Consider the following 26256-nt stretch of genomic DNA (forward strand, 5'->3'; position numbering starts at 1 on the left):
GATGTCGACCGACAGGAATCCCTCAGCCTGCCCAGGAAATATGGACTAAATCCGGCTTCTCCGTGGCTGTTTCCCCCCCCTCCTCCCTCCTTCGGCTTTTTTTTCTGCACGTCGCCACAGTGTTGTATAGTGGACCAGGATGCCGTGTGGGCGATGCTGCCACAAGGGATACGTTGTGATTTCGCAGAGATGTTTGGCCAAAGCGTCGCTTGCATATAATTAGAAATAAAGGAGGAACTGGGAGCGCAAGAAGGGGGATCTAATAATAAAAAAGACATCACCACCTGTTACCAGGAAAAACCAGGTAAAAAAAAAACCTTGCACGGACATTCACATTCATACAGAGCATGATGGAGGTAGCAACATAATTATAATCATGTCATTAATGCACTTTTTGTCCTTTTGAGATGTGATTTTCTTGTGTGAAGCGATCACCAATGTGAGATCCGAAGCATCATCTCATCGTCACATTGGTGTGATGCCCTGAGCACAACAGTTTGACTTATGACGGGCCTGCAGGATGAAACATGCCTGCTGTGTGTGATTTGCAGGGGATTTATATATATATAAATATATATGTGGAGCTGGCAGGAGCTTTTTGCTTTGCCTCAGTGCAGGTGTACACACACACAAGCAGCAGACGCAGTTTCTCCGGCCAGTGCAGAGGCAGCAGACCCCCTCTCTCCTCCACTCTGCTATATTCGAGTACCCTCTCTGCACAGGATGCCCATAATCCAGAACAGTTTTCTTCCTTGTGCACGAACGTCACTGAACTATTCACAAATCAGTCCTGCACCCTTCTTTCCGCATCCTTCTTTCTTTAAAACACATCCTCTGAGTGATGAACCAGAGGAGGATTCCAGCCTGACGCTGCTGATGCTGCTGCTGTAGGGTCCAGTGTGTTTTATTAGCCTTGCAAAAAAAAAAAAGCTCCTGAATCCTCTCTTCCACAGAATTTACGTTGCTTCTCTAACTATAAACTGCTCTGGCAGGTTGCTTATAAGGCAAAGCTTTTTTTTTTTGTATATCTCATTATGGGCTGCAAGGTGACAGACAATCAGTGGATAAAAAAAAAAAAAAAGGAAAAACCCTGGAGATGGAGAAAGAGTGGTTTCAGGAGGCGCCCCCTGCTCATACAGGCATATTGAGCTGCAGCTGAGCAGAGCCGGTCCATTTGCTGGTCATAGGTCAGGAGCAATCTGTGTGATGTACTGGAGGTCTCACTTCTCAGAGGCTGAGACGTTGACATGTCATTGACGATTTTATGCCCCGGCACACCCAGCCCTCAGTTCTGCCTACATGTGTCCTAAATCAAAGAGCAGCTTGACCGAGTGACAGAGGCACACGGGCAGAAAATCCGGTCTGAGTGAAACAGTGTCAGTCACGTCTTGTCACCTTAGCGGAGCCAGGTTCATGAACCCCTCGTGATGTGCTGGGTGTGGATCTGCTGACAACTTGCCTCAAAGTTTATTTCCCCCCCACCATCATGATCTAAAGTGCATGGGCGTCAATCAACGGTCTGCAAACAATGGCCGCACTCCACAGTGAAGAGTTCCTCCTGTACACTTCATTTTCCTTATACTGACTTAATCAATAACCTGCTGGTCCTGCTGCAGCCAAATCCCACCGGGTCATTTAGAAAAAAAAGGGGGAAATCCAGACTTGTTAAATGTCTTGAAATGCTCAACCGGGATAAGCTGTCCTACGGCATTACAGGAAGCGGTGGATGTATACATTAGCATCAATTATGTACAGCAGCACATTCGAAAGTGATAAACTCCCCTGGCATCACACAGCGGCTTGATATGTAGCAGAGCACGTCTGAATAATCAAGGATTACATACTTTCCAGTGTGTATTCAGAGAAAGCAAGTGTGCTACCTCTGATTGGAGCGATTCCTCTGAACATTTTCCTGCAGCGGTTGTTCTGGCTAAAGGGGCGGCTGCATGGGAGAGCCTACGGTGTGTCAGCGTTAGCCTGGACGTCTTCATTTTACCATCCAGCCCCCAGAGCCCAGGCCAGGCAGCAGAGACATGCATCACACCTGATGTTTCTTTGGGGCTTTCTACAGCAACTGTTTGGTCGACCATCCGTACAAACTGCTCCAGATGTGGAATTCACAGAGGAGAAGCCATATGCTTTTATTGCAGCATGATGTACGAGCAGGACAAATAAAAGAAATCGAGGATATTTCTCTTTAGAGAGAGAGAGGGAGGGAGAGAGAGAGAGAGAGAGAAAGAGAGAGTGTGCAAGAAAATCAGTGGTCTGTTGGTGTCATGCAACAAGAAAGCTATTAGTCTGTCTCAGTGGAGACTGATGGCTAATGAAGCGAATGCACAGCAAACTCTTGTGGAACATAGAAGACACAACTCTCATTTATATGCGCCTCATACAGCAGCCCATCTGATTTAGAGGTTCAGGGCTGCAACACAGGCCGACGCACTGAGAGCTGCACATAGGTGATAACTGCCCCATCAGAAAACCAATGAGGTGTTGGAATATTCATCTATATCTATATAATGATGTATGATACTGGCATCACATCGATATCTCCAGCACTGGGCTTCTGTGAAGTGGAAGTATAGTGTTTCTTTTATGTTTTGTAAGCTGTGAAGTAGCCCAGGCTGGACAATTTTAGGTCACATTTGATTAATGTGCAGCGTCTGCTTGTTGGTGAAGCCCTGTTGCCTTGACAGCACGCTTGCAGCTCAACCTTGATGGAAGGCGGTCTCCTACACTGTAAATTGCATTATTATGTCTCCTTGGGAGCATTTGGGATTCACTCGACCATTAACTTCACAATTCTGTCATATAACAGCAAAAAAAAAAAAAAAAGGGGTGACGATACAGTGACGACACAAGCATTTGATTGATTCATTTTTGAAGTTATTTTATTGAGGCATAAATGTCAGGTTATGAAATGTGCAGTTTTGCTTCTTTTCTATTTTCTATCACCGAATTCTGATACATCTGTGTTTTAAACTCTATTTCAAAGACATCCCTTTTGCACATTTTCATGGAGACGACTCAATTTATCGATTAATCTAGAAAATGTGTCAGTGATTAAAATAGCGATGAGTTGCAGCGCTGAAGGATGCATGCAAATCGTCCAGGTAGTAAAACACACTTATCTTAATGAGTTTCTAACTGCTGCTTCTTATCCACGATGAAATTTACAACTTTTTAACGTTCATACTCTACAGAACGTCATTTACATCCCTTAGATTTGAGATTTCTTTCATGTCACACAGTTTGAAGCCATAAATAAGAGACAGCTCCACGTTTCCCTACTTTATGTTTAGTTGTGAACAGATGTGTCCCTCGACTGTGCCGCTTCGTTGCAGTGCAGTCGAGCCTTCAGCGAAGTGCCGAGCTTTTTAATCCTTTCATGCACTCAACAGCAGCATGGGGCCATTTCCAGGCCCCCAAGTCTCCTCCTGCAGGGCTGCTCAGGCCTCAGCGCTTAAATCACAAAAAGAAGTGATTATATGTAAAGGCTGTATATTTAGAATCGACACATACACTCATATACAGTGGTATAATTATGAGAGCGCTGTAACTCAATGTGGTACAAAGGCTGTGCGCACATTTGCTAAGGCTAATTAAAGCGCTAATGTAAGATCACATACTTGATTTGCCCGGTCTATTCATCCACATAATGTCACATATGAAACAAAAAATAAAACTGATTACAATCCAATCAGGGAGCCCGTTAGTGCCGGATCGGTTTCTTCCCCTTGTAGTTTATTATGTCTGTTTTTGCTACCTGATATCCAGCGTTAAAAAAAAAGGGAACCAGTTTATGAAATGATTCCGGCTGATTTAAGTTGGCACCCACCTGATATCTGGTGGCTCCCGGTTGCCAAAAAACATACATCACAGTCTGGAGGGTCAGGAGCTCGGCTCATAAATGTGTCCATCACTAATTTACTCCTCTGCCTATCATTCATGAGCATCTGGCGCCGAGAGCACCAGTGGCTGCCGCAGGGGGCTGCAGGTATTGACTTACGAGGCAATGAAAGACTTATTTTTTGACAAATGCGCTAAAAGAATTGAAAACATGACGAGACGCTCTTTCCACCTTTCCTGCGAGTGATCGATGTTGAACATAATCTGAAAGAATAAGCAGAGGAAGTAGCACCTCTAGCGGCGCAGACAACAGGCTCTGCTGGATACTGAATGTGCTCTGTAAATACAGAGCTGTTCACACATCTGCCTCACCGCAGGAGTGAGACCGGGGGGGGAGGCTTGGTTTATTAATGTGTCACAAATTGTCAGGTGAAGAGGAACCTGAACACAACACACAGAGGTTTAAACCATTTAGAGCTGAAATGAGTCAACAGAGAAACAAAATCTGCAATAAGTTTCACAATCACACAAATACTGTCTGGTTCCAACTTTTCTCATGTGAGGATTTGCAGCTTTTCTCAGATTTATTCATCCATTCATCCATTATCTATACCGCTGATACTTTTAGAGTCACATGGGGAGCTGGAGCCAGATCCTGCTGACATTGAGCGAGAGGTTCACCCTTAACTGGTCGCCAGCTTGTCACAGGTCCAACATACAGAGACCACCCTCTCAGCTTTATATGATTTTAAATTCAAATTCTCTGGGTCCCTGTATGTGACACTAATGGTGATGCAATGTCAAGGGTGAACCCCCCCCCCCCCCCTCTCCCAATGTCAGCTGGAATTGGCTCCAGCTCCCGACGCGACCCTGAAGAAAGTAAGCATTCCAGATAATGGATGGATGGGATTGACCAAAAGACCTTAATGGAGAGAAAATCAGACAAATTAATTGATAACTGAACAGTTAATTAATCACAATTTATGTTAAAAAACAAGACAAAACAAGATATTTAGGAAGACGCTCTGGGCTCAGCTGGAAACATTTGATGAGGGCTGGGCGATATACTTCCAAAACTTCAAGATTAAAATTTCCTATAAATAGATATTGAAAATATTATTTCTTTTATGGGTTTTGCTCCTGAGTGAAGGTTGTGTTTTTCCTTTATGAACAGAAGAAGATAAACACTTGAACAGCAAAACACAAATCGGAGGCAGATCAATTACGTCTTATATCTCCTCACTGTGCTGCACAATGCATAAGCAATACATCAATATAAGTTGAATTCATTGCGATTGGGGAAATTTACGATGCAGTAAGTATTGATTATTGTGTTGTTGCCTGGCTCTTCTTTTGATAGACTGGTTCAAACCCTGCTGAAGTCAAGAATAACAACTGTGATAACTGATCAATAAAACACTTTAATGTTGAAAGAGCGATAACAAATTAGTGCTCTGCCTTTTCTGTTATCTACAGAAAATAAAACTGTTTCCCTAAAGATATTTACATTTATAACAGCAGAGGAGCAAGAGGAATGACTTTATATATATATGTTTTGACATTAATCGGACATAAAACTGTGTCAGTGTTCTGCTGTTGCCTTTGAGCACGACTCTTTTGGGATGCTTTAGTATTTGAGAAGCACAATGTCGGCCAAATTAAAAAGCTGCACTCTCAGGCCCTATATATTCCAGGTCGCAGAGCGAGTGGACGTATACAGTGAGCAAGAGCCATCTCATTTTTGGGAGCAGTAAAACCACATTTGCCAGAGCACTGTGCAGACAGCTGCTCCACCTGCACGCATAAGTGACCATTCATCATCCTCTACGGGTCACAGCTGTCCTCAGGTCTAAGAGATGGAGACGTCAAGTTACACATCTCTACATCATGGAGGCAGCCTCGCTCGCTCCTCGCTCTCTCTGTTTCCTGCCATTGTGTCAAAGACAAGAGAGTCATTCGAGAAAACACTTCTTGGCAAATTGGTCGTACTGCAAATATCTGATAGCGTGGTTGCAAGAGGAGTTACGCTGACTCGACTTAAAAAGGCACAAAAGGTTCAAGCTTATTTAATCTTTGGATTCTCGGAGAATAAAAAAACCCAGAAGAAGCAGAGGAGTGCTGGTGTCTGACAGGAAGTTCGGGAGGGCACCTGCTGAGACAAAGTGCCCGTCTCCGGGCCGCAGACACATTTTTCAGCTGACCACGTGAGCGCATTCATTTTTAATAGCAGGTCCACAAATGATGTCAGGGTTTCTCTCACATCCGTTGAACGCAGCTGGCTCGTCTCCGCCGCAGACACAGCTCACAGTGTGGGCGCGGATAGAGACAGAACCTGTGATCGTGTTTTTCGAATGGATCTTTCCAGAATCAATAAAAGTCCAACCACAAATCTGTGAAAGAAACACACACATTGGGGCGTATACTGAAAAACACTTCAGCAGGTTATGATATTATTCTACCTATCCTTGAAAAAGAATTCACAAATAGTGTAGAATATACTGTCAACACATATTTGCCTGCCTATACAGGATATCAAACTAAGGCTCCAACTAAAGATAATTCTCATTATTGATCAATCTGCTTAATACATTGTTTATTAAATCAATGAATCAAGAGCTATAAAATACCATCAAATGAAAAATACCCCTTTTCGTAGCCCAAGGTGACATTTTTCAAACGCTTATTCTTGATTAATTCTCTTTTAATTGACCAACTGTTGCAGCTCTATAAAAACGTGTATATATAGCAATATAGTTGAAATTAGCATTTCTATATACTGAACTATTCCTCGCTACGCTGCAAATAATATTAAATTCACATTCAGTGGCTTGCTTATTAGATACACTTAGCTTAACACATATCTTGGTATATTGCAGTTCAACCAAACAGCAACACAAATGATCATGAAGTTGAATCAACGCCTCTTCAACAATTACTTCACATCATAAACGTAATAAAGGTTGGATATGATAGAAATATGTCGTCTTAAACTGCCCTTTTTTTAGCTAATACCTCATATCTTGTGCATTATAGCACAAGTGTACCTTCAATATCCGACGTTACAATTCAAGAGCTCGATAACCCCAAATATCACAAACACAATGAATACTAAGTGAAACATGTGACAACGATTTTTTAAGTTTTCATTTCTCCTTCTATTTCTTAAAGATTCTCTGGATCACTCGCTCCTGCTCCTCTCTCTCTCTTTTCCCCACTTAGACAAACAAATGTGTGAGTTTCATAAAGGCTTCTCTCTCTCTCTCTCTCTCTCTCTCTCTCTCTCTCTCTCTCTCTCTCTCTCTCTCTCTCTCTCTCTCTCTCTCTAATCAGAAGTCAATGATTTATGCATTAATTGCAGCTTGAAACGCATACGCCGTGAGTTCTGTTCTAATCCTGTATAACAATGATCATAGTAGCAACACTGCAGCTCAACAAGGAGGTGGCGTCGAGCCAACAATGCATACTAACGAGGAGGATATCTCGAGGGTTTGCTGCTGGAATTTAATAAACACGCTGAAAGAGTCATTTGCACTCGGCATACAGAAATCCAAGAAAATGCAAGAATGTAACTTAATTGCATTTTTTGGCCTTTGTGCAGATGAATCCATAGTTTTTGTATTTGGTCTTTTTTAACGTTTATACGATTGTTTTTGTGGATCCTCCATCGCAGTGAGCGAGAGATGGGATTCACAGTTTGGAGTTTGCTTTCTGAATTTCCCCTTGTTTTGCACCGGATGCGTATTCGGGAAATAAAGTCGTGAATTGCTTCTGATTCAACATCCCACGTACAAGCAGCAGTTATATCGACATGTTGCTGGCAACTGCAGATTACATCTTTTCAGTCGTAGTCAGAAGCATTTAACAAACAATATATTCAGCTCTGTCTCCCATCGCTTTATTCCTCAAGACTTTTTTATTCTTTTTTCTCCAGCTCTTATCTCGTCACAGCAGCTCCTCATCTGCAGGTGGCCGTTGTATCAGTGTGGTACCTTCGCCACGTCCCCTGCAGCACGGACACCGATTAGCGGCCGCCAGGAGTGAAACCTCGCTACACGATAGCCTCATTCTGCTCCTCAGCTCCACCGGGAGCGATCCTGCAACATCCACAGCCTGCCAGGAGGGGTGACAGCTCCGCTCGCTGCCTCCCAAGTCACCAAAGCCTGTCAGCCATGACTCAGGAAGGCCTCCTGCTACGGCTCGGATCAGGGATCGACTCGCTGCTCGATGGCTAGATCTCACCACACAAAGAGCTGGGGGCCTTTCTGCTGAGGTAACTCTCAGTCTCTCTCCGTGAGTGTGAGCCATTTTTGTTCTGTACTTGTTTTGTGGAGTCAAGTGGCAGTCATGTCTGATTAGAAGTGAGTGGAACTGGTCCATGTAAATGAGGCCCTCCTGTAACATTCCTACAGCATACTTGTGTTTCTCTGTCCAGAGCAAATGGGATGATAGTGAAAGCATCTGGTGTTCATGTGCAGCATCACACCTTTCATTCTCTAACCAGGTTAGGGCACTTTTTGCCGTAGCCTTTTTACTTGTGCCCTCTCTGACAAGACACCTCATTCGGTAACACACATCGATATTGAAACATTTATTAGGATACCTGGGCTCTCACCTTTGCTAATGAATTATTCATTAAGGCCTAATGGTCTCTGGCTCTATCCCGAGATCGCTCAGTGGGTTGCGTTTCAATGAAAAATCTACTCCTCTCCATCGTCTATAATGAAAATAGGCATCCTGCTAACAATGCTGGTTTAATTTGACTGCAGTTTTGCTGCAGCGAGTCGGTCATGTCGTTAAGCAATTGCCTCCCCAGTCCAACTTAATCTTGTTTTTCTCCTTCGCAGTATCCCTCACTGCATAGTAGCACATGGATTTCAAGACTTCAAATGAAGAGGTTGGTGGAATTCAATCAATGGAGCAGTTTGAGCGAGGATTGACTATGATTATAGAAACTGTCGGGACATTTTCAAGTGACAGAAAAGCAGCACGGTACGTCAGGAAGCATGTGGATAAAACAGCGCTCTGGGCCCCGTACATATGTAGCATTTAACACATCTATTCTCAGACCTGTGCAGATAACCAACTCACTCTCTGTGGCTCAAAAATATTATATATTACAAACGTATAATAAATTCACACTGATGCATGAATAACTGATTGCTTTTTGTTTCTGTTCGCTCGCATTATTTTAAATTACATTATCAACTGATCACATGTACTGATCATATCTCAAAACATACCTGTTGGGAAATATTGTACATTCCAAGCATCTTAGTGCCTGTTGTAAACCCGCCTGTTTGGAAATTGGTTGTTTGTTTGGCCTGTGGTGATGCTGGTTGCAGTTTCCTATCTGAAACTGTAAAAGTGACCTGCAGCAATTGAGCTGCAGCAAGTATAGATCGCTGCAGGAGTCAGAACCCTGAAGCTGCACCACCGCTGCTGCACAGAGAGCTGTTCACCTGTTTATTCAAAGTTCAGTGAAGCTAGATTCAATACGCAGAACTGGAGAATCAGTTGTCACTGCACTTTCTTGGGCCCTTAACAATACACATGCCAAGGGTGAAGCTGATGAGATCAACAGTTCTGGAGATACGTGAGCAACATACAGGCAGACAGGGATAGTTGTAATTCTTACCGTCGCCTCACAACAAGAAGGTGCTCGGTTCAAGTCCTGGTTCGGCCGGGGTCTTTCTGTGTGAGTCCTCCACCTTCCTCCAACAGTCCCAAGTCCTGCGGGTTGATTCATTGGAGACTCTAAATTGGCCGTAGGTGTAACTGTGGTTGTTTTTCTCTGTATGTTGACCCTGCGATACGCCCCCCCCCACCACCACCTCTCATGTCAACTGGGATTGGCCCCAGCCCCAACGTGACCCTCAAAGGATAAGCACTATAGATAATGGATGGATGATGAATAAATAATTCCTATCTTCTTATTGTGTTGTTTCAGATGTGAGAAACTGTCAGTGATAATCTACTTATTATATTAATAGCATAAATTTAAAAAACAGACAGCGTTTATGAGGATCATACTCACGGTACTTTACTACATTGCTCCTGTCACTATTACACCCTTGGGATGTGAAGCAATGCCCTGGTTGCACACGGTGCAGCATCTGCTGCTGTTTGCACGGTAAATAATCATGTGCACGCGCTCTGATTGTAGACGATGATGTAGATAATAATGTAGGTCTGTTTGCAGGGGGAGAGTAATGAAACATAAGAGATGATTCTAATTACGCACAATGCTAATTATACACAACAGGTCAAAGTACGTGAGACGCCGCCTGACCCGACTTTGTACAGTTATGGCACCACTGACCTCGTTTTTGCTCAGCTAATTACTCTCGCACGCACATTAGTCTAAATAATGTGGATTAATGCCCCCTCGTTTCATTTCTCATGCCGCAGCTGCAGGCGGAGGCATATTTCTTTGCGTTCCTTATTAGAGGTGAAAGATAACACGCTCCATAAACTGACTCTGATTCCAGTCTGACCTGCAGTGGTGGTGCGCTCTGTTAGAACAGCAGCCGACTGTCTCCGTTAACTGATCGGTGGCGTATCCCGGGTGACAAGGATGCTGACACCGGTGGTTTCTTCTTCATGTTAATATAAATCTTGTTTGGTAGAGGGGCTGCTTTTATTTTGACCTTTTGAAGTACAGGGCAGGACAGGCATTGCAATTAGCCAGGGAGAGGGGGAAGGACATGCAAGATGCAAATTTATGCGGATTAGCATGTTTTTAAATGGATCATTGGAAACACACACCTGCTGTGGAGGAAGCATGGAAATTCAAATGTGCAGGGTGAGCTTGATTCCAGCCACTCAATTTCACAGCCTCCTAATTTGTCGCTGTCACCAGCAGCAGCCTTACACTTACACGCTAATTTTACTCTCATCATGGATGTACACAACGCACACAGAGGACACATTATATTATTATTCCGTGTCATTTATTACCCAGAGCGCTGAATAGTGGTTATTTGCAAGCAAAATATTTCAAATGAAAGACAAAAAAATGATATTTGCAAAAGCTCTGTGTCCCTAATTTCCATGTTCATCCTGCAACAAGTCCTCTCAATGACATTTCATTTCACGGCCAGTTAATTTAGTCACGGAGGGATGATGAATGAGTTTATCTCTCTGACTGTTCACAGACAAAGACTGGGATTTATTTGATGCAAGAAGGTAATGAGGAGCCGTTTAATATTCGACTACACTTGGCCAAAGATATTCTGACCATTCAAGAACAAGATGTCATCTGTGTGTCAGGGGAGCCTTTTTATTCAAGCGTAAGTAAAACAGTCCTGTAATTACTGAATGCTGGTGTGACACACTTCACCCTGGTGCAATGATGTCAGTTACATGTACTGTTCATGAATACATGAAGGTTACAGCACAAAGATACTGAGAAACATCATGAATATCTGTGTTAATGACTCATCTGCAGCAGTTAATGTATTCTTGTGTAGTTATTACATTTTAATTCACCTACTGGATCACGTATATGTTATATTTTCTTAGTGTGAGAGAGATCTGTGGTGTCACTGTTCAAGTACAATGACATATGTAGTTAAAGCCTGTAGATGCCTAATTTGTAACACACATGAATTAAGAATATAAAGTAAAAAAGGAACTAACAGTAAAAGCGTAGACTAAGAAAACACAGTGAAAATAGGATAAAAGTTTTTTTTTTTTTCTTAAGAAATGACTCAGATGAGCCCTGAGTCGATGACCTTCTTCAAAATTACATTATTCCTTTACTGAGTAAAATAAAACCTTCAGATACAAATGGATGACGCGCTCGTGTCCTTTGAAACATGATTTCTAATTAACGAAAAAAAGGGGCGAAGCCGAGGGGACGCTCGAGCAGAATGAGGATGTCAGGAAGCGTCGACTTCTCAGCTTCGGCGGTTGATATAACTTTTACACGTTTCTTTTAAAGAGAAATAGATTGAATTCGTGTTTCTCTATGAAATGTGTCGTGAATACAGTGTAACGATTACACACCTTTGTCAGGCGCCATAATATGAATCTGTCAGAAATTCACAAACACCAGAGACAACAACACAGAATAAGACCATATTAAAAAAAAAAATCCATTAAATTCAACAGATAAACTGAAATGGGAAAAAAACTGAAAAGAGAGAGAGAGAACAGACGTATCTTTACGACATGGAGGACTTCAGATATAAAAGGATAAGAGGAAGATGGGACAACAACAAGTCCAAGTCACATGACCAGATTATTACCAATTTTAAAATGAAACTTTGGATTGGTTTGATCTTCCCGTCTTTCTCTTATTTTGCTTTGACCTTCCAGATTTTTCATTTTCCATTTTCCTCTCAACAGTCTGATTTTTACAGAAGTTATTTCTCAGTTATCAACGCTCACATAGATCCCGTACACACCTGGTATTAACATTTGGATTTTGTGATCCGCTCACAAGTGGACTCCTCCGAGTACGTGCGTTCACATCTGGAAATAAAATATGGCCGCACAAGCGTCTCATGATTGGATCGGAACACAACAACTACATGTTAATACCAGGGGTCTACTGGGTCATCGTCTCAAGTGTCTTTAACTTAACACTTTTTTGATTGGCTGTTGACGTCCATGGATTCAAGAATGCATTTTTATTTCGTGAATTTTATGTCAGACAAAGTTGGATAATGTTGCTTTTTCAATAGATGAATATTCAGCAGTGACAGTGTCTGAGAATCCAACACTTTCCTTGGCAGGGTTTCATTTGTCTGTGTAGGCGTACCTACTGTGTTTTCACTAGACTGCACTTAATTTAACATTCACCCACCGTGCGCTTTCCAAAAAATGTTAAATGTTAAAAGCTCACAAACAGCTTTTCTTAAAATGGACGGGACTAATATTCTGCAGAGAGAGTTTAAAAACGTATTAACATCCTCTGCATGTCGGGCTGTGGATTGTCACTTAATTGAAAATGAAATTAAGAACATGTTAAATATGACACAATGCAGCAGCTGACTGATTCTCAAAGCACTGGACCAAGGCGTGAAATAAACACGTCAGAGGAATAGTTTGATTTTGTAGAAGTCGATTATTTGCTCGTTTGCTTTTCATTTTCACATTTACAGTGCAAATATAAGGGACGTATCGATTCTCTATGCTAAATCTAGGCAAGAAAGCATTAAGCGTATTTTGAGAATGATTCTTTTAATAGTTACATGCTTATAAATAATACTTTCTCCACTGAAAACACGTTAGGATCATATCACCACAATGTGTTTCCATTGAAAGACAAAAATGACAAGTTAAATTTACCGCTGCTTCCTATGCATTGTAATTATTATTATTGGAAAATGTGCTGCCGTATGTTTACATCTTTAAATCTACTACAAATAAGAATGTGTAGCTTAATTAATTGGAGTTGTTATCTTGCAATGTTTTAACCAGTTGCTATTATTCTGTTGCTAAGATTGCATTTTAGTTTGAAAGCTCCCTCAGGTTCAGCGTCAGCCTGAACTCATTTGTCCGTTCTAACTGAATCTCTTGCAGGAGCGGACTGTAACGATCAGGCGGCAGACGATTGGAGGGTTCGGTCTGAGCATCAAGGTAATTTAGATCGCGGCTGATTAGACCGCTCCTCCTCCCGACTTCTTTAAATTAAGTCCAAAACAAGCGTTATTGATCATTCTCTTGTAGAACGACAATAACAGCATTAGCGGGGGGGGACTCACTGGAAATTGAGTTGCTCTTGAGTGTCTCCGGCGTTTGAGTTACCTGTGTAATTCATTTTTATTTGATCTTTTTCTCTTTAGGGTGGAGCAGAACATAAAATCCCTGTTGTCATATCGAAAATATCAAAAGAACAAAAAGGTATATTGTGATTTTTTTCAATTTGTTTTACAACTAATGCCATTTTTTTTTTGCCAGTTTGTCTTTACTAAATTGATTTCCTATTTCCAGCTGAACTCTCTGGGCTGCTCTTTATTGGAGACGGCATCCTTCAGGTAAAATGCCACAATTTACACAATATGTCGTCCCACACTGCAAAAATAACATGCTGTTCCTTTAATAACTCAGGGGTCACATTGAAAAGTTATGTATTCCTATAGCAAAATGTCATTTATTCATTTGTCGCATGAATTTCACATGAATTTCGATGGGAAAAAAAGAAAATCTGCCACATCTCTCGGCTCATGTGTTGCAGGGGAAACATTTACAAGCCAAAGACATTCAGTATTCATGGCAACTGCGGATGTGACTGTCTTGTTTACAGTTTTCAGCACAGATGCCATAACAGTTATTGTGCTGCTTCATTAATCATTTTGAAGATAGAGCCAGAGTGATATGATGCCAGCGGTGTTATTTAGGGTAACCCTGTTACTGTTGTTTCTAGATAAATGGAATAAACGTGAGGAGCTATCGCCACGAGGAAGTGGTAAGCTGTCTGCTCATATCTCATATTTTCTTACACCGCAACAGCTCTTTCGGCGGCTTATCTCGTCTCACTTTATGATTTGTATCTTTTGACATGTAAAGCCATGTGTGTGTTTTTCTGTCTCATCCCTTCCTTAAATGTAACTGCAAGAAAAGTGTGTGTTATTGTGTGTGTGTGTGTGTGTAAGGAGCATAAAACTTTCAGTCTATGTAAATCCCTTTATCTTGTATTTCCATTCTCAGCCAGACATTGGCACGCCATGTTGTCATCGCAGCAGACAATCGGCAGAAAGCCTCGCAGTTTGCAGCCCCTGTAACGGAAAAATAAATAAATCTCGCTTTACCTTCCAGGTGCAAGTTTTGAGAAACGCTGGTGAAGAAGTGACGCTCACCGTCTCGTTCCTGAAGAAGACGCCGGCCTTTTTGAAACTGCCCCTGTGCGAGGACTGCACATGTGAGAACCCTCCACATGCACACGCTCTGAAAAGTATATTTTCACCTTAACTACTGCAGAGAATAATCTACCAAGTGTGTTTATGGCTGGTGTAACTGTTTCTTTGTAGGACTGGTTGTCCTGGTGACAAAGCCGAAAAAGCCAAAAATAAATCTTTTCTCAATTTTTTTGGACTTGCCCGTCTTGACAAGCACCGAATACAGATGCTAAAGAGAGGACGGGAGGCTCAAGCTTGACAAAAGAGCCTAAACTCAAAGAGAGTGACACTGCTCATTGTGATGCACCTGATTCGCTCTTACGTGGGAAAGCTTCGGTTCATCATCAGACATGAAAGCGTTTATAAAATCCTTTCATATGTCTATATGGGGCAGGTTGAGTGGCCAATCAACCAGTCACCCGAATACAAATTGGCTCAGGGCAGGAGGAGAACAAAGCAACGCACTTCTGTGGATGGCTGCGATTCAATGCAGTTTGGAAAACCCTGAAGTAGAAAGAGGAGTTTGAGGTGGGGGCTTTATTGTGTTTCCGTGTGTGTGTGTGTGTGTGTGTGTGTGTGTGTGTGTGTGTGTGTGTGTGTGTGTGTGTGTGTGTGTGTGTGTGTGTGTGTGTGTTGCATTTTCAGGCATTCCGAGCGACCAGAGTAGCGGGACGTCCTCTCCTCTGTGTGACAGCGGCCTGCACTTGAACTACCATCCCAACAACACGGTACTTTTTCTTTTTTTTTTCCTCCTTCTCTCCCTTGATTGACAGATTCTATAACTGTCCCTTTGTAACCATGCAGCAACATTCCCTCTGCCAGAAAGTTGTTTCCATGCAACTGTCACTTGGACGCTCTATCTTTATCTTTTGAGGAGGGTGAATCAGCTTCCCCTTCTGCAGCGCGTGCTCGCTCGCTCGGGCTGCCTGATGTACAGCTGCAACAACAACAGCAGCGGTGGCAGCGGCAGGACTCAGGCTCTTGACATGTCAACTGTTTCGAAATGTGTGAAGTGGGAAACGACAAGCTCCTCTTTACTTGTGTTTCACGCTCCCCGCAGGACACGCTGTCCTGTTCGTCCTGGCCCACGTCCCCGGGGCTTCGCTGGGAGAAGAGATGGGTGGACCTGCGCCTTATTCCACTGCTGCACTCACGCCTGTCACAGTACATGCCGGGCTCTGATGTCTGCAGGTGAGGGGGACGTCACCCTGCAGGGTCAGTGCGATCGGTTCTCACGTGGGGAGCCGATGTCAAACGGGGCCAGAAAATGTGTTTTCGCAGCTATTTCTTATCCTTTGAAACAAAGACACAAAACAACTCTGCAGTAAATTTTACTTGCACTAGTTCTGTGCACGGATGGTTCTATTGAACAATGGATGCTCGATGTAATAATCCATTATCTTGCCAATAAATAGACTTTCATTATGCTACACTGTGGATGATAGAAGCAGTAATCTTGTAGATTGGCTCTTAATGAACCGCACTTGTGGTTTGGCACGTTTTAGCACATTAGCAGGAAATTCCTCAAACATATCGTAGGATTTTAGATTGATTAGCTTCACTACGGGATTTTCTTCAGTCTAGAATGAAGATTAACTTGTCCTTGTCTGACGTCTTTGCTTTGTCAAGAAAATTTTAATTATCATTACAGTTATGTGTGTGTATGCTACAGCCGGCAGCAGATTAGCTCATTTTAGCTTAGTTGAACTTAGCACAAAGACTGTAAACAGTTAGCCTGGCTTAAGTAAAAAATACTCCAACTCTAAAGCTGCTTTCAGACATGCACTGAAGGACGGACATGTTTCAGAAATTTTCCAGATGGGCTGTATGTGAGAATGAAATGTCCGAGTCAGTTGTTTTGGACATTTTCTGGAACGTTTCCTGCCAACGCATAGTAAAATATCCGGAAAATGTTTGAGTAAGCCCATGTGAGAACGATGTTCATGTGTCTGACCGGAACAGTCTCCTGGTGCGTTCTTCAAATTAAAAGGCAAAAATAGGAAAATGTTTGGAGCCAAACTTCACACATTCACAAATATTTTTATAGATGAGATTATTGTAACCACTCTTGTGTTTGTAGGAAACAGCCAGCAGCCAGCAGCCAATTAGCTCAGCTTAGCTTTGCACAAAGATAGAAAACTCTATCCTGGCTCTGTCCAAAGTTCAGAAACACACCATAATGTGAAGCTCGCTGATTCACACATTATTTAGTCCTGAGATGAAAAAAACAGCAAGTTGTGATTTTAAGGGTCGTTATGTGCTGACATACGTCAGAGCAGTGTTAACGTGTTACTACAGTTGCACCCACTCTTTGTTTTTCTTCTCTCTTTCAGGAAAAATGCTTTCCAGGTTATCGCCGTGGACGGAGTTTGCAGCGGAGTCGTACAGTTTCCTGCAGCGGAGGACTGCGTGGACTGGCTTCAGGCAATAGTGGGCAACATCTCCGGTCTCACCAAGCACAATGTGAGTATGAAACAATAATACGTGTTTGGTCTGCAGCCTTCCCCAGTCGTCCATTTAAAGCAGCGAGATGTCGGGTTGGGTGTTATTGCAACAGACTTTTCAGTTTGTGCATCTTCCAACAGCCCCTCTGCAAATGCCATGGCATTAAGTAGACACATACTAATGCCTTTCTCACCGGGTAGAGTACACACTTATTTCTAAGAGCCTGAGATCCAAATAACAGAAATTGTACTACTCGTGCAGGGCTCCCTCCAGCTAAACCTGAGCACTTGTATTATCTATAATTCATCATAATGTATAATACAATAAAGATACCAGGAGGCAGCAGGAAACAAAGAAATAATGATGCTGTATTCTTTGTTTTTGTGTGAACATGTTTTTTTTCATACAGCTTCACCACAGCCGATGTGGAAAAAATGAAGTGTGTTTCTGTGTTTCCAGACGGGCGATGATGCTCAGCAGGGGGGTCAAAGACAAGTGCTGCCAACAAGCTTCATCGCTGTGCCGTCTCGTACAAAAGCTGACAAAAGATTGTCCAATTTTGACAACGTTTGTCAGGGTGTTTATGTGTATTTTTCCCTTCACGTCCGAGCGGTAAACGATAATTTATACTTCTTCAAAGAGAGGGGGGGGGGGGGAAAGATTGTTGAGCCATCGTCTAGTAAAATGTAACCAAAACGTAACGGTGCTTTTAGTTTCTCCACATTCAAATCAATACAACATGAAGCGAGCGGTGGTGAAAAACAGGGATTCGTAATTATCCTGTGTCCACTGGCGCATGTGTGTGTGTGTGTTTATTGTGTGTGTGTGTTTGTGTCTTGGAGCACTGGCCTGTGTGTGTCTGTGGGGGATAATGGTTAATTGGAGTGGACAAAGTGAGGGATAAACTAAACATAACACTGATGACTCACTGCCAGAATGGCCTCAACAATTGAGATTGTGTTTTTTCGCTCCGGCCGTGACATTTAGTTTAGGTGAGTGACTGAGCTGCAGGACGCACAGATCCCTGCATTTCATCGTATATACACGGTTATGAAATTACATCAGAAATATCTGTTATTAATGAGCTTTAATATCTATACGTTTTTGTACTGAGAGACGCTGGAATTTAACAAGACAAGGTTGTGTTACATCTTTTGCTCTCATTTGTATATCTCCTGCTGCATAAACACGTTGTTCACTGTCGATTACAGTTAACAGGGTCGTCCTCAGAGTAAGCTCCAAGTGCTAAGACGTGAGTGGAAAAACAAAAATAAACCGTAAAAGAGCTGCTTCACTTGTAGCCAAAAACACAAAAGGTATAATAACAGTTTTTAAAGCTCCTGCCAACTCTTAACTTAACTCCCTGAGGAAAAGGTAACAGGAGCACATATAAACCTGCAGCAGATGGTGGATGGAGTCGTTTAATAATTTCTATGTGAAATTGCAACGTTACAGCAGCAAAAGTCACAACAACAAAACAAACAACACGAGGACACAGAACAAACCGGATAAAAGATATATATATATATATATATATAGAGAGAGAGAGACAATAATCTATTACTAAAAACTAGGATCATTATTTAACTAAACATATGCAACAACAGTGCCTGTAATATATGTATCTACTCTATATCATGTTTTACATAAGTACTGACTAACTGTACAGTAAATCTGTTATTAAATATATGTATCAGTAAAGAAAAGAGGAATCTTACTGCACATGTTCTCAGGCTGTAAGATCTTTAAATTATATATATATGCTCATATTTTAACTCACAATTTAATACATTTTTAAGTTTTTGTATATTCTATTTTTACACTATATATTTTGTTATCTTTATTCATGTTTGCTTTGTGTTTTTATCCCTTTTTTCATTCCTCTGTTGCGGCTGCTATTGTTCTTTGGGGACAAATAAAGTGATTGATGGAATGATTGATGGATTTTGCTGCAGAAAAAAACTATTTGGAAGATTTTGACTTTTAAAAAAAAGACAAATTGAATATTCATAGATTGGCCTTTAAGTAAAATGAAAATGAACGGCCCCCTTGTAAATGAGACAGCCAGTGGACAAAAATAGCAACGACATCTCAAAATCTATTGAAATAAGGCACCGAGTAAAGAGTTGGGTCAATGTGTGCTTGTAGTTTTTGGTCCCGTCTTGTTTTGCGGTCAGACACTTGAACCGATCCGTCTATTATCAGATATTTAATCATGAAAAAAAAACTAAAACTCCTCCAGTGTTCTGAGTTATGACGGAGGAGGGAATCCGCTCCACAAGCTCCCATAAAGGTTCAGCCATGTTCAGGTCTGGTAACCTGGGAGGCCGGGCTGGCGTTCATGAAACCTCTCCTGAGTTTGTTTAGCGATGCATTTGAAGGCGCCATTGAAGGCGATATGGGAACATTATGAAGGGAAGTGTTGCTCCATTGCTTCTAACGACTCCCACCAGTCGCCTTCGCAGCCGAGCAGCAGGTACACGGGGCTCACGGCTTCTTTTAGCTTCCTCCGCACATGATTCTGAATCAAATCTGATCTAGAAGATAAAGTGTGACTCATGCCTAATGACTCATTACCTTTCTTTATTTTGTTGTCAATGCTCCCTCTAACAGCTCAGGTGGCTTTGCGCCTCGGCCGGGAAACACGTGCAGATTTCTGAATTTCATCTCTGCTATTTTATTTCCAACAAAGCTCAGGCTGAACAGTTTCTGCTCACGATTCAATTATGAGGTAATTTTCAAGGCTGTTGTTCAGTGGCGTTTAGCAGCTCCTCTCTTAGATGTCTGCCTGCGCCTGTCACCGAGCTCTGACATGTGATCGCTGCTCGTCTTTTGATTTTTTTCCGGTTCATGGTTCTCATGCGCGGTAATTATTCGTTGAGACAGTTCACCTCAAACATGTTGAATAATTTAGCAATATTTTGACTGACACTCTTACCATTAGTGTCACATGGCTCATTATTAACTGTCAGTGGAATTTATTTATCTTGTCAAATACTGAGTGCATGTTATGTTAGAAAAAGTGTCAGCAGTTTAAATGTATGCATAAGTGAAGTACTAGGTACTAGTACATTTTTTCAGATGACGATATCTGGATTTCGTGTATCGGCTGAAACCGAGTACCGATCCAATCCTCGTGCATTTGAAAAACAACAAAGTATATAAAGTATTTTAACAGCTGTGAACTACTAACCCTGTGGGGAAGTGATGATTGCTGTCACTGTGTTGCACTGGTGTTGTTATTGGCAACACTCGTCCCACCCAACAAAAACGAAAGTCTTGTTTACGGTACATCGCGCTGTTTTACTTGTGCGATTTTCCAGACTACGTTTTAGCTAGCTCGGGCTAATGCTATAATACTGGAAATTACTTGTTCTTCTTGCAGCCTCTAAATGCAAACAACGTAACTGCAGTTTTGGAATACTGTTATAAAGAATAATGGAAATGCCTGAAAATGCTGATTTTCTGTAGCATCTGAGGCATTTCTGATGCTAGTATTGGAACTTCTCTAAATGAAGTTATGATAAACCCCCTCAAATGTATTTATTTATAGAATAATTAATCAGAAGCTGTGCCCTTATTCAGAGGTCACCTGCTGCCATGGACACAGTCTATACGCGTCCTTGGCAGCAGGACGCTGGATAGGTTGGCTTTACAAGAATCCCCCATGTTGCTTGGGGATGGAAGGATGCATTTGTCTGCTGCATTTGAAGGAGCCTTCAAAATAAGACAGCCTAGTCGCGCCGCTATGTAGTCTTTAAACGCAGCCTCTGAAGGACACAGCTTCTGACATAAACAAAAAAAAAACTTGCTTCAAATACACCAGAGTCTATTTTTAATATCTAGTCCCTGGACAGATGTTAAAACAAATAGAAGTTGACATTTTAAATTAAAGTTTATTTCTACGTCTACAAAAATAAAATGTAATATTAAGGTTAGTAAAAATATAATATCATTGTCAGGTATTGATTAAAGCTCGTAACTATTAGTTTGTACAATGCACTAATGCACTAAATAATACAAGATAAGATATTGGCGATAACGACAACAAACTGTAAACAAAACAGCTGAGGTCATGTCATTGAGGCCCAGTGTTTTCCTGCCATAGGGAAATATTTACCATAATCATATGTATTTTTCAGACAGGGTGAGAGATGTGTGATTTGTTCTACAACATAAACAACTTTTGCCTAATTTATGTCAGACCTGTAACTGTGACTGGACACGAGAACCCACACAGCTGAATGTGAACAAACCCACTGTCACTGCTCAGAAACCAGCTCACATCTTTTACTGTTATCCGGCTGCTTCCCTTTCAATTCCTCCAGTGAACAAAAAAAAAAAAATCATCTTTTTCTTTTTCTCCCTCGGCGCCAAACTTCAGCACCTTTTCACGACAAGCAGCGGAGACGTGTTCTCTCACCTCCATAGGAGGACGGGGATCAGGCCTGGGCGGCTTAATGTGGTGTTCAGCTCCTGAGACAGACTTATATTGATACTATAGCAGGGATTAGGTGCGAGTGATACCTGTGATTGGAGCAGAATGTTTTAATTTAAAGCCTCACTGCTCCCCCAGTAGTTTCTCCTGCCTTTATTACCACAGTGAATGGATTTTTTTAAATGGATTTTTTAAGGAAGAGCCTTGGGTCCTTGTGGAAATGATTCTATCTCATTTTGTAATTTGCATGCATTGAATAAATGAAGTTGCTCCCACAGCTTTTCCTTCGGTGCCATGGTTAACATGTTAGCGCCGCTGCTGTTATTCATAGTTTATTTCTGTCGCTCTGATGTGTCCCTGGTTTCTCCCTGGGGTCCCGCGAATGTTTTCAATTCTGCCAGTAATTGCTGCCTGCTCGTTAGAATGTGATTTTCTTTTTTTTTAAATAACTAATCGTTTATTCTCCTTGAATTTAACAGGTGAAGAAGATTAACAGGAATTTTCCAGTTAACCAGCAGGTAAGTTTGTTTTCTTCATGCGGCGGCCGAAGCTCCTGCTGCTTGTTTAGATTTCCTTTTGCTGATTTTAATTTGGGGCGGCACGGTGCTGCAGCGGTCGCCTCAGATGAAAAAGGTTCCAGGGGCCTTTCTGTGTGGAGTTTGCATGTTCTCCCCGTGTGTCGGTGTCCAGATTCCTCCCACAGTCCAAAGACACGCAGATTGGGGTCAGGCTGCTGAGCATAGGTGTGAATGTGAGTGTGAATGTCAGCTGGGCTCCAGCTCCCCCTGCGACCTTCACACATGGTTCTATACGGATAAGAAATGTCCTATTTGAGTTACTTTTTACCAAATAGAAAATTACCTTGAATTCGTTGACACAATGGTGCAAACCCAGTCTGGAGAAGTTGTTTTTTTTGGAGAGATTATTGAAAAGTTATATATGCTGTGGTTTGAAATGCCAACATGAGGGATACAGGACAAAAAATGGACGTGCATCGTCACACATCAGCAAGAAGGCTCTTTTTTGACACCGCTATTCGGGACCTTGTGTTTTCATGTTTTCCTTTTGCCCTTTTGCGGCGGTTTTCTTCAGGTAGTCCAAAACATGCAGATTGGGGTTAGATTGTTTTCTGTAGTTGTTTTGCAGAGTAAATGGTTGTTTGTCTCCGTATGTTGGCCCTGCGATACGCTAGCTTCCTGTCCAGGGTGGATCTCGCCTCTTGCCCATGTCAGCTGGGATTGGCTCCCTCTCCCCCCCACCGTGACCCTCAAAAGGATAAGCATCATAGATAATGGATGGATGGATTTTAATTTGTGTGTTTTACCCATATATTCAAGAATCAGAGCAAAATCGAATCAGGTCAGTCAGTCAGAGAAAGGAGACGGCTTCACTTTGCTCACTCTTGCAACACACAGAGAGTGTTTGCATCATTAAAGTCAATCCAGGGAGAGATGATCAGAAAAGGACTAAAGTGCCTTCAGTCAGTTAACTCTCAGTGTCGTCTCCCAGTTCAAACATTGGACGCAGACGCAACAGTGGGATTCTTTTCTTTTTTTTTCTTTTCCATTTTTTTTTCTGGTTACTTATTCATTCCGGTTTCTGCTTCTCAGAGAGTGTGAATCCACTTGACAATTCATTTGAGAAATTAAGCTGCATGAGATGCGACTGCTTGTCCCAAATCTTTCACTGGCTTGTTTTGCAAATCCATCAAAAACCTCAAAACAGAGAAGCAAGCAAACACTTTACATGGGCTGATATCACCCTGTCTTTAATGAGTGGTGATGGTGTGAGACACTTGATGTCTTAAAAACTCGAGTCTTTGAACGTTTGCAGCAGAGGCTTTGCTTTCTTTCTCTTCATCTCCCTGTTGGTCTAACCTCTTTTCTTCTCCTGAAAACTTTATATCTTTTCCCTACATATGAGTGTGGCCGATGGGATGACATACACACGGTGCATGCTTATGAATTCCTCTGCTCTCGTCTTAGCTTCCCACAACCCCCGACTCTATACATTAATAAACTGTCGCAACTGCATTAGTGTTTATACACTATAACATCATTTAGAGCAGATAACAGAAGGCGCAATTGAAACAGATGAGTCTTTGATAACAGCCGTAATCGTATTTAATGATCCATCATAACACACATGAGTGAATCCTTACTGTGTGTTATAAAACATCATTTACTGTTTAAACACACAAGAGGGGGTTAAAAATATGTATATGTATATATGTTCCTATAAATATGTACAAACCTCAGGAAGACATGTGAAGAGTGCACAGTTAATTATTGACCACAGGAAACATCTTTAACTCTGGAGCTTTCGACTGCATGTCCTTGCCTTCATCTGAGGATGCTTAGGTGATTATATAAAACATATATATACATACAGATTTTTCCTTACTCTTAACTTTGTTGCAGTTATTGCTTAAATTACCAAATGATGAACAGGGATGGGCTCTATCGCTTCACAGTAAGAGGGTTCCTGGTTTGGATCCCAGGGCCTTTCTATGTGGACTTTGAATGTACTCCCTGTGTTCTCCCAGTGTCTGCATGGGTTTTTTCCTGATAGTCTGGCTTCCTCCCACAGTCCGAAGACATGTAGATAGGTTACGTCAATCTGAGAGTCACAATTGTCCATAGGTGTGAATGTGAGCATGAGTAGTTGGTTTGTCTGTCCAGGGTGTATCCCGCTGCATGTTAGCTGGGATTGGCTCCAGTTAACCTCCTCCAATGGATAAGCGGTATAGTGGATGGATGGATGGATGGATGGATGGATGGATGGATGGATGGATGGATGAATGGATGGATGGATGGATGGATAGATGGATGGATGGATGGATGGATGGATGGATGGATGGATGGATGAATGGATGGATGGATGGATAGATGGATGAACAGGGATGATCGGACAAAAATACAAAAGGTGTTGCTTGTGATCATTTGGGTGATTCATCATATGAGTGATTTAATGAAATATTTAGCTTCATTGTAAATCATTGTATAAATGACATGTACTATGATAAAGTAGTCCATATATTTGACATACCCCCTATTTTTTTTTGCCTCTGATCCATGTCATTATGCGTCTGTGATGTCCGTCTCTGTTTTTGACAGATTATCTACATGGGCTGGGTCGAAGACAAGGAGCAGGACTCCGTTCAAGACCGAATGTATTCACCAAAGTTCCTCGCGTTGAGGGGTTCCTCACTCTTCAAGTTTTCAGCCCCTCCCGTGAGTCGGTGTTTGTCTCGTACCAACTTCTTCAAGCCACAAAACTTCTGTGTTTGAATTGATGTTGCTCAGCTCCACGGGGGATTTTTCATTTGAGGTTTATGTATTGTTGAGGGAGGAAATGTTTCCCCCGCTGGAGAGAAAAAAAGGAAGCAGCTCAGTCATAATCATTTGTGCTGCATTGATCCTCCTCTTGATTGATGATGATCATTAAGTCTGTTTACATTCTGCCAGCCACTTAAGTGATTATGACAAGAGGGATAAGCTGTCGATGCTACTGGAGATGGGAAAAGATTGATAGATAACTGAAATTGCCTGTTCATCTCGAATGTGCTGATATGAATGGAGTATGCTAATGTGATTGGATGGTAGAATGTCGGAGCCTGCTTGTTTAGATGTTGAGACACGAGTATTTGTTGTAGACGACTAGTTTGTTTTTCAGGAATACTTCCCGTCAAGCAACCATTTGCTAAATCCCGCCCACAGATAGTGATTGACATATAGACAATTGCTTACTGTTATGTTTGTAGTTAGAGTAAATACTCAGCATATAGAGTTTTTTATTACTTTTCCAAAACCAAAATTGACAAAAGCAGAAGTATGACTGTTTAAACTATGTGTGTGTGTGTGTTTGTTTGTTGTGCTCTAACGTTAGCTGAAAACATTAGCATGCCCAGCTAATCAGCTTAACAACTACAATCAGGCCTGTATTACCTAACTATATTATATAACTTTAAAAAGCTGTTACCAATTATGTTTGAAAGGTACCTTGACTGGATGTGTTGCACCAGCTGTATATGGATCATTAATCCAACTTTTGGTAGGACTTTCTAACTTTGCTTCAGCAGAAGGTCCTTTGTAAAGTTTAATAAAGTTTTCAACAGACACGCATTGAAATCGTATAAGCAACATTTTCAACATCATCAAAGGTCAAGTGGCTGTATGACACTTAGACCTATCAGGACCATTTTCAATCAGCTCGTTTGGTCTCTTCAAGCAGGCCACATGTTGCTATTTTTATTGTTCACCTCGCCCTTACATTTTAGTTTGGGTAAATATTAAGTGTTAGATAAGAACGCTGTAATTGAGTCATGTGGGAATTTGAATTAAGCAACATTCTACACTAAATTTGAGCTCACAGTTGGTAGAGCTGGGTGGTGACCAGGTCCTAGCAGCAAATGTATTTTCATTTAAAAGTGTTTCCAAATGCACCTTGTACAACATCTGACTCTAAAGATGCACGTCTGCATTCATTGTTCAGATCAAATATAACATTCCTGTGACATTTCCAGGTGACGACATGGGACTGGACCAGAGCGGAGAAAAGCTTTACTGTGTACGAGATAATGAGCAAGATTTTAAAGGTAAAGCACCTTTTTTTTATTTCAGTCATTATACGTTTAGAGCAGGATCTGACGGCAGCCCTGTGTAAAACTCATTATTCGTC

The 26256-nt window shown here is 41.8% G+C and overlaps 1 protein-coding gene and 1 long non-coding RNA gene across 6 annotated transcripts in view; one reads left to right on the forward strand and one right to left on the reverse strand.

The window, feature by feature from the left end:
• LOC117778033 overlaps positions 1–26256 on the reverse strand; it is a 303640-nt gene that overhangs the window by 147594 nt on the left and 129790 nt on the right. The gene's annotated exons all lie outside the window — the stretch shown is intronic.
• Positions 7783–26256, forward strand: part of sntg1 (syntrophin, gamma 1) — a 44161-nt gene continuing 25687 nt past the window's right edge. For 2 of the 5 annotated variants that reach the window (XR_004616715.1, XM_034613216.1), the window contains exons 1-14: positions 7783–8139; positions 8694–8743; positions 11004–11138; positions 13378–13434; positions 13641–13698; positions 13789–13832; positions 14222–14263; positions 14614–14749; positions 15339–15421; positions 15754–15884; positions 17027–17156; positions 22056–22094; positions 24693–24809; positions 26102–26173. Coding sequence is in view for 4 of the 5 variants with exons in the window: in XM_034613216.1 (XP_034469107.1) it covers positions 8717–8743; positions 11004–11138; positions 13378–13434; positions 13641–13698; positions 13789–13832; positions 14222–14263; positions 14614–14749; positions 15339–15421; positions 15754–15884; positions 17027–17156; positions 22056–22094; positions 24693–24809; positions 26102–26173 (1071 nt within the window). In the remaining variant the exon portion in view is untranslated. Of the gene's footprint in view, positions 8146–8693; positions 8744–11003; positions 11139–13377; positions 13435–13640; positions 13699–13788; positions 13833–14221; positions 14264–14613; positions 14750–15338; positions 15422–15753; positions 15885–17026; positions 17157–22055; positions 22095–24692; positions 24810–26101; positions 26174–26256 lie in introns of all 5 variants that reach the window. The other 3 variants (XM_034613218.1, XM_034613219.1, XM_034613217.1) reach the window with 3 other exon arrangements.

Source organism: Hippoglossus hippoglossus, chromosome 17 (genome assembly GCF_009819705.1).
Source record: "Hippoglossus hippoglossus isolate fHipHip1 chromosome 17, fHipHip1.pri, whole genome shotgun sequence".
NCBI classification, from domain to species: Eukaryota; Metazoa; Chordata; class Actinopteri; order Pleuronectiformes; family Pleuronectidae; genus Hippoglossus; species Hippoglossus hippoglossus.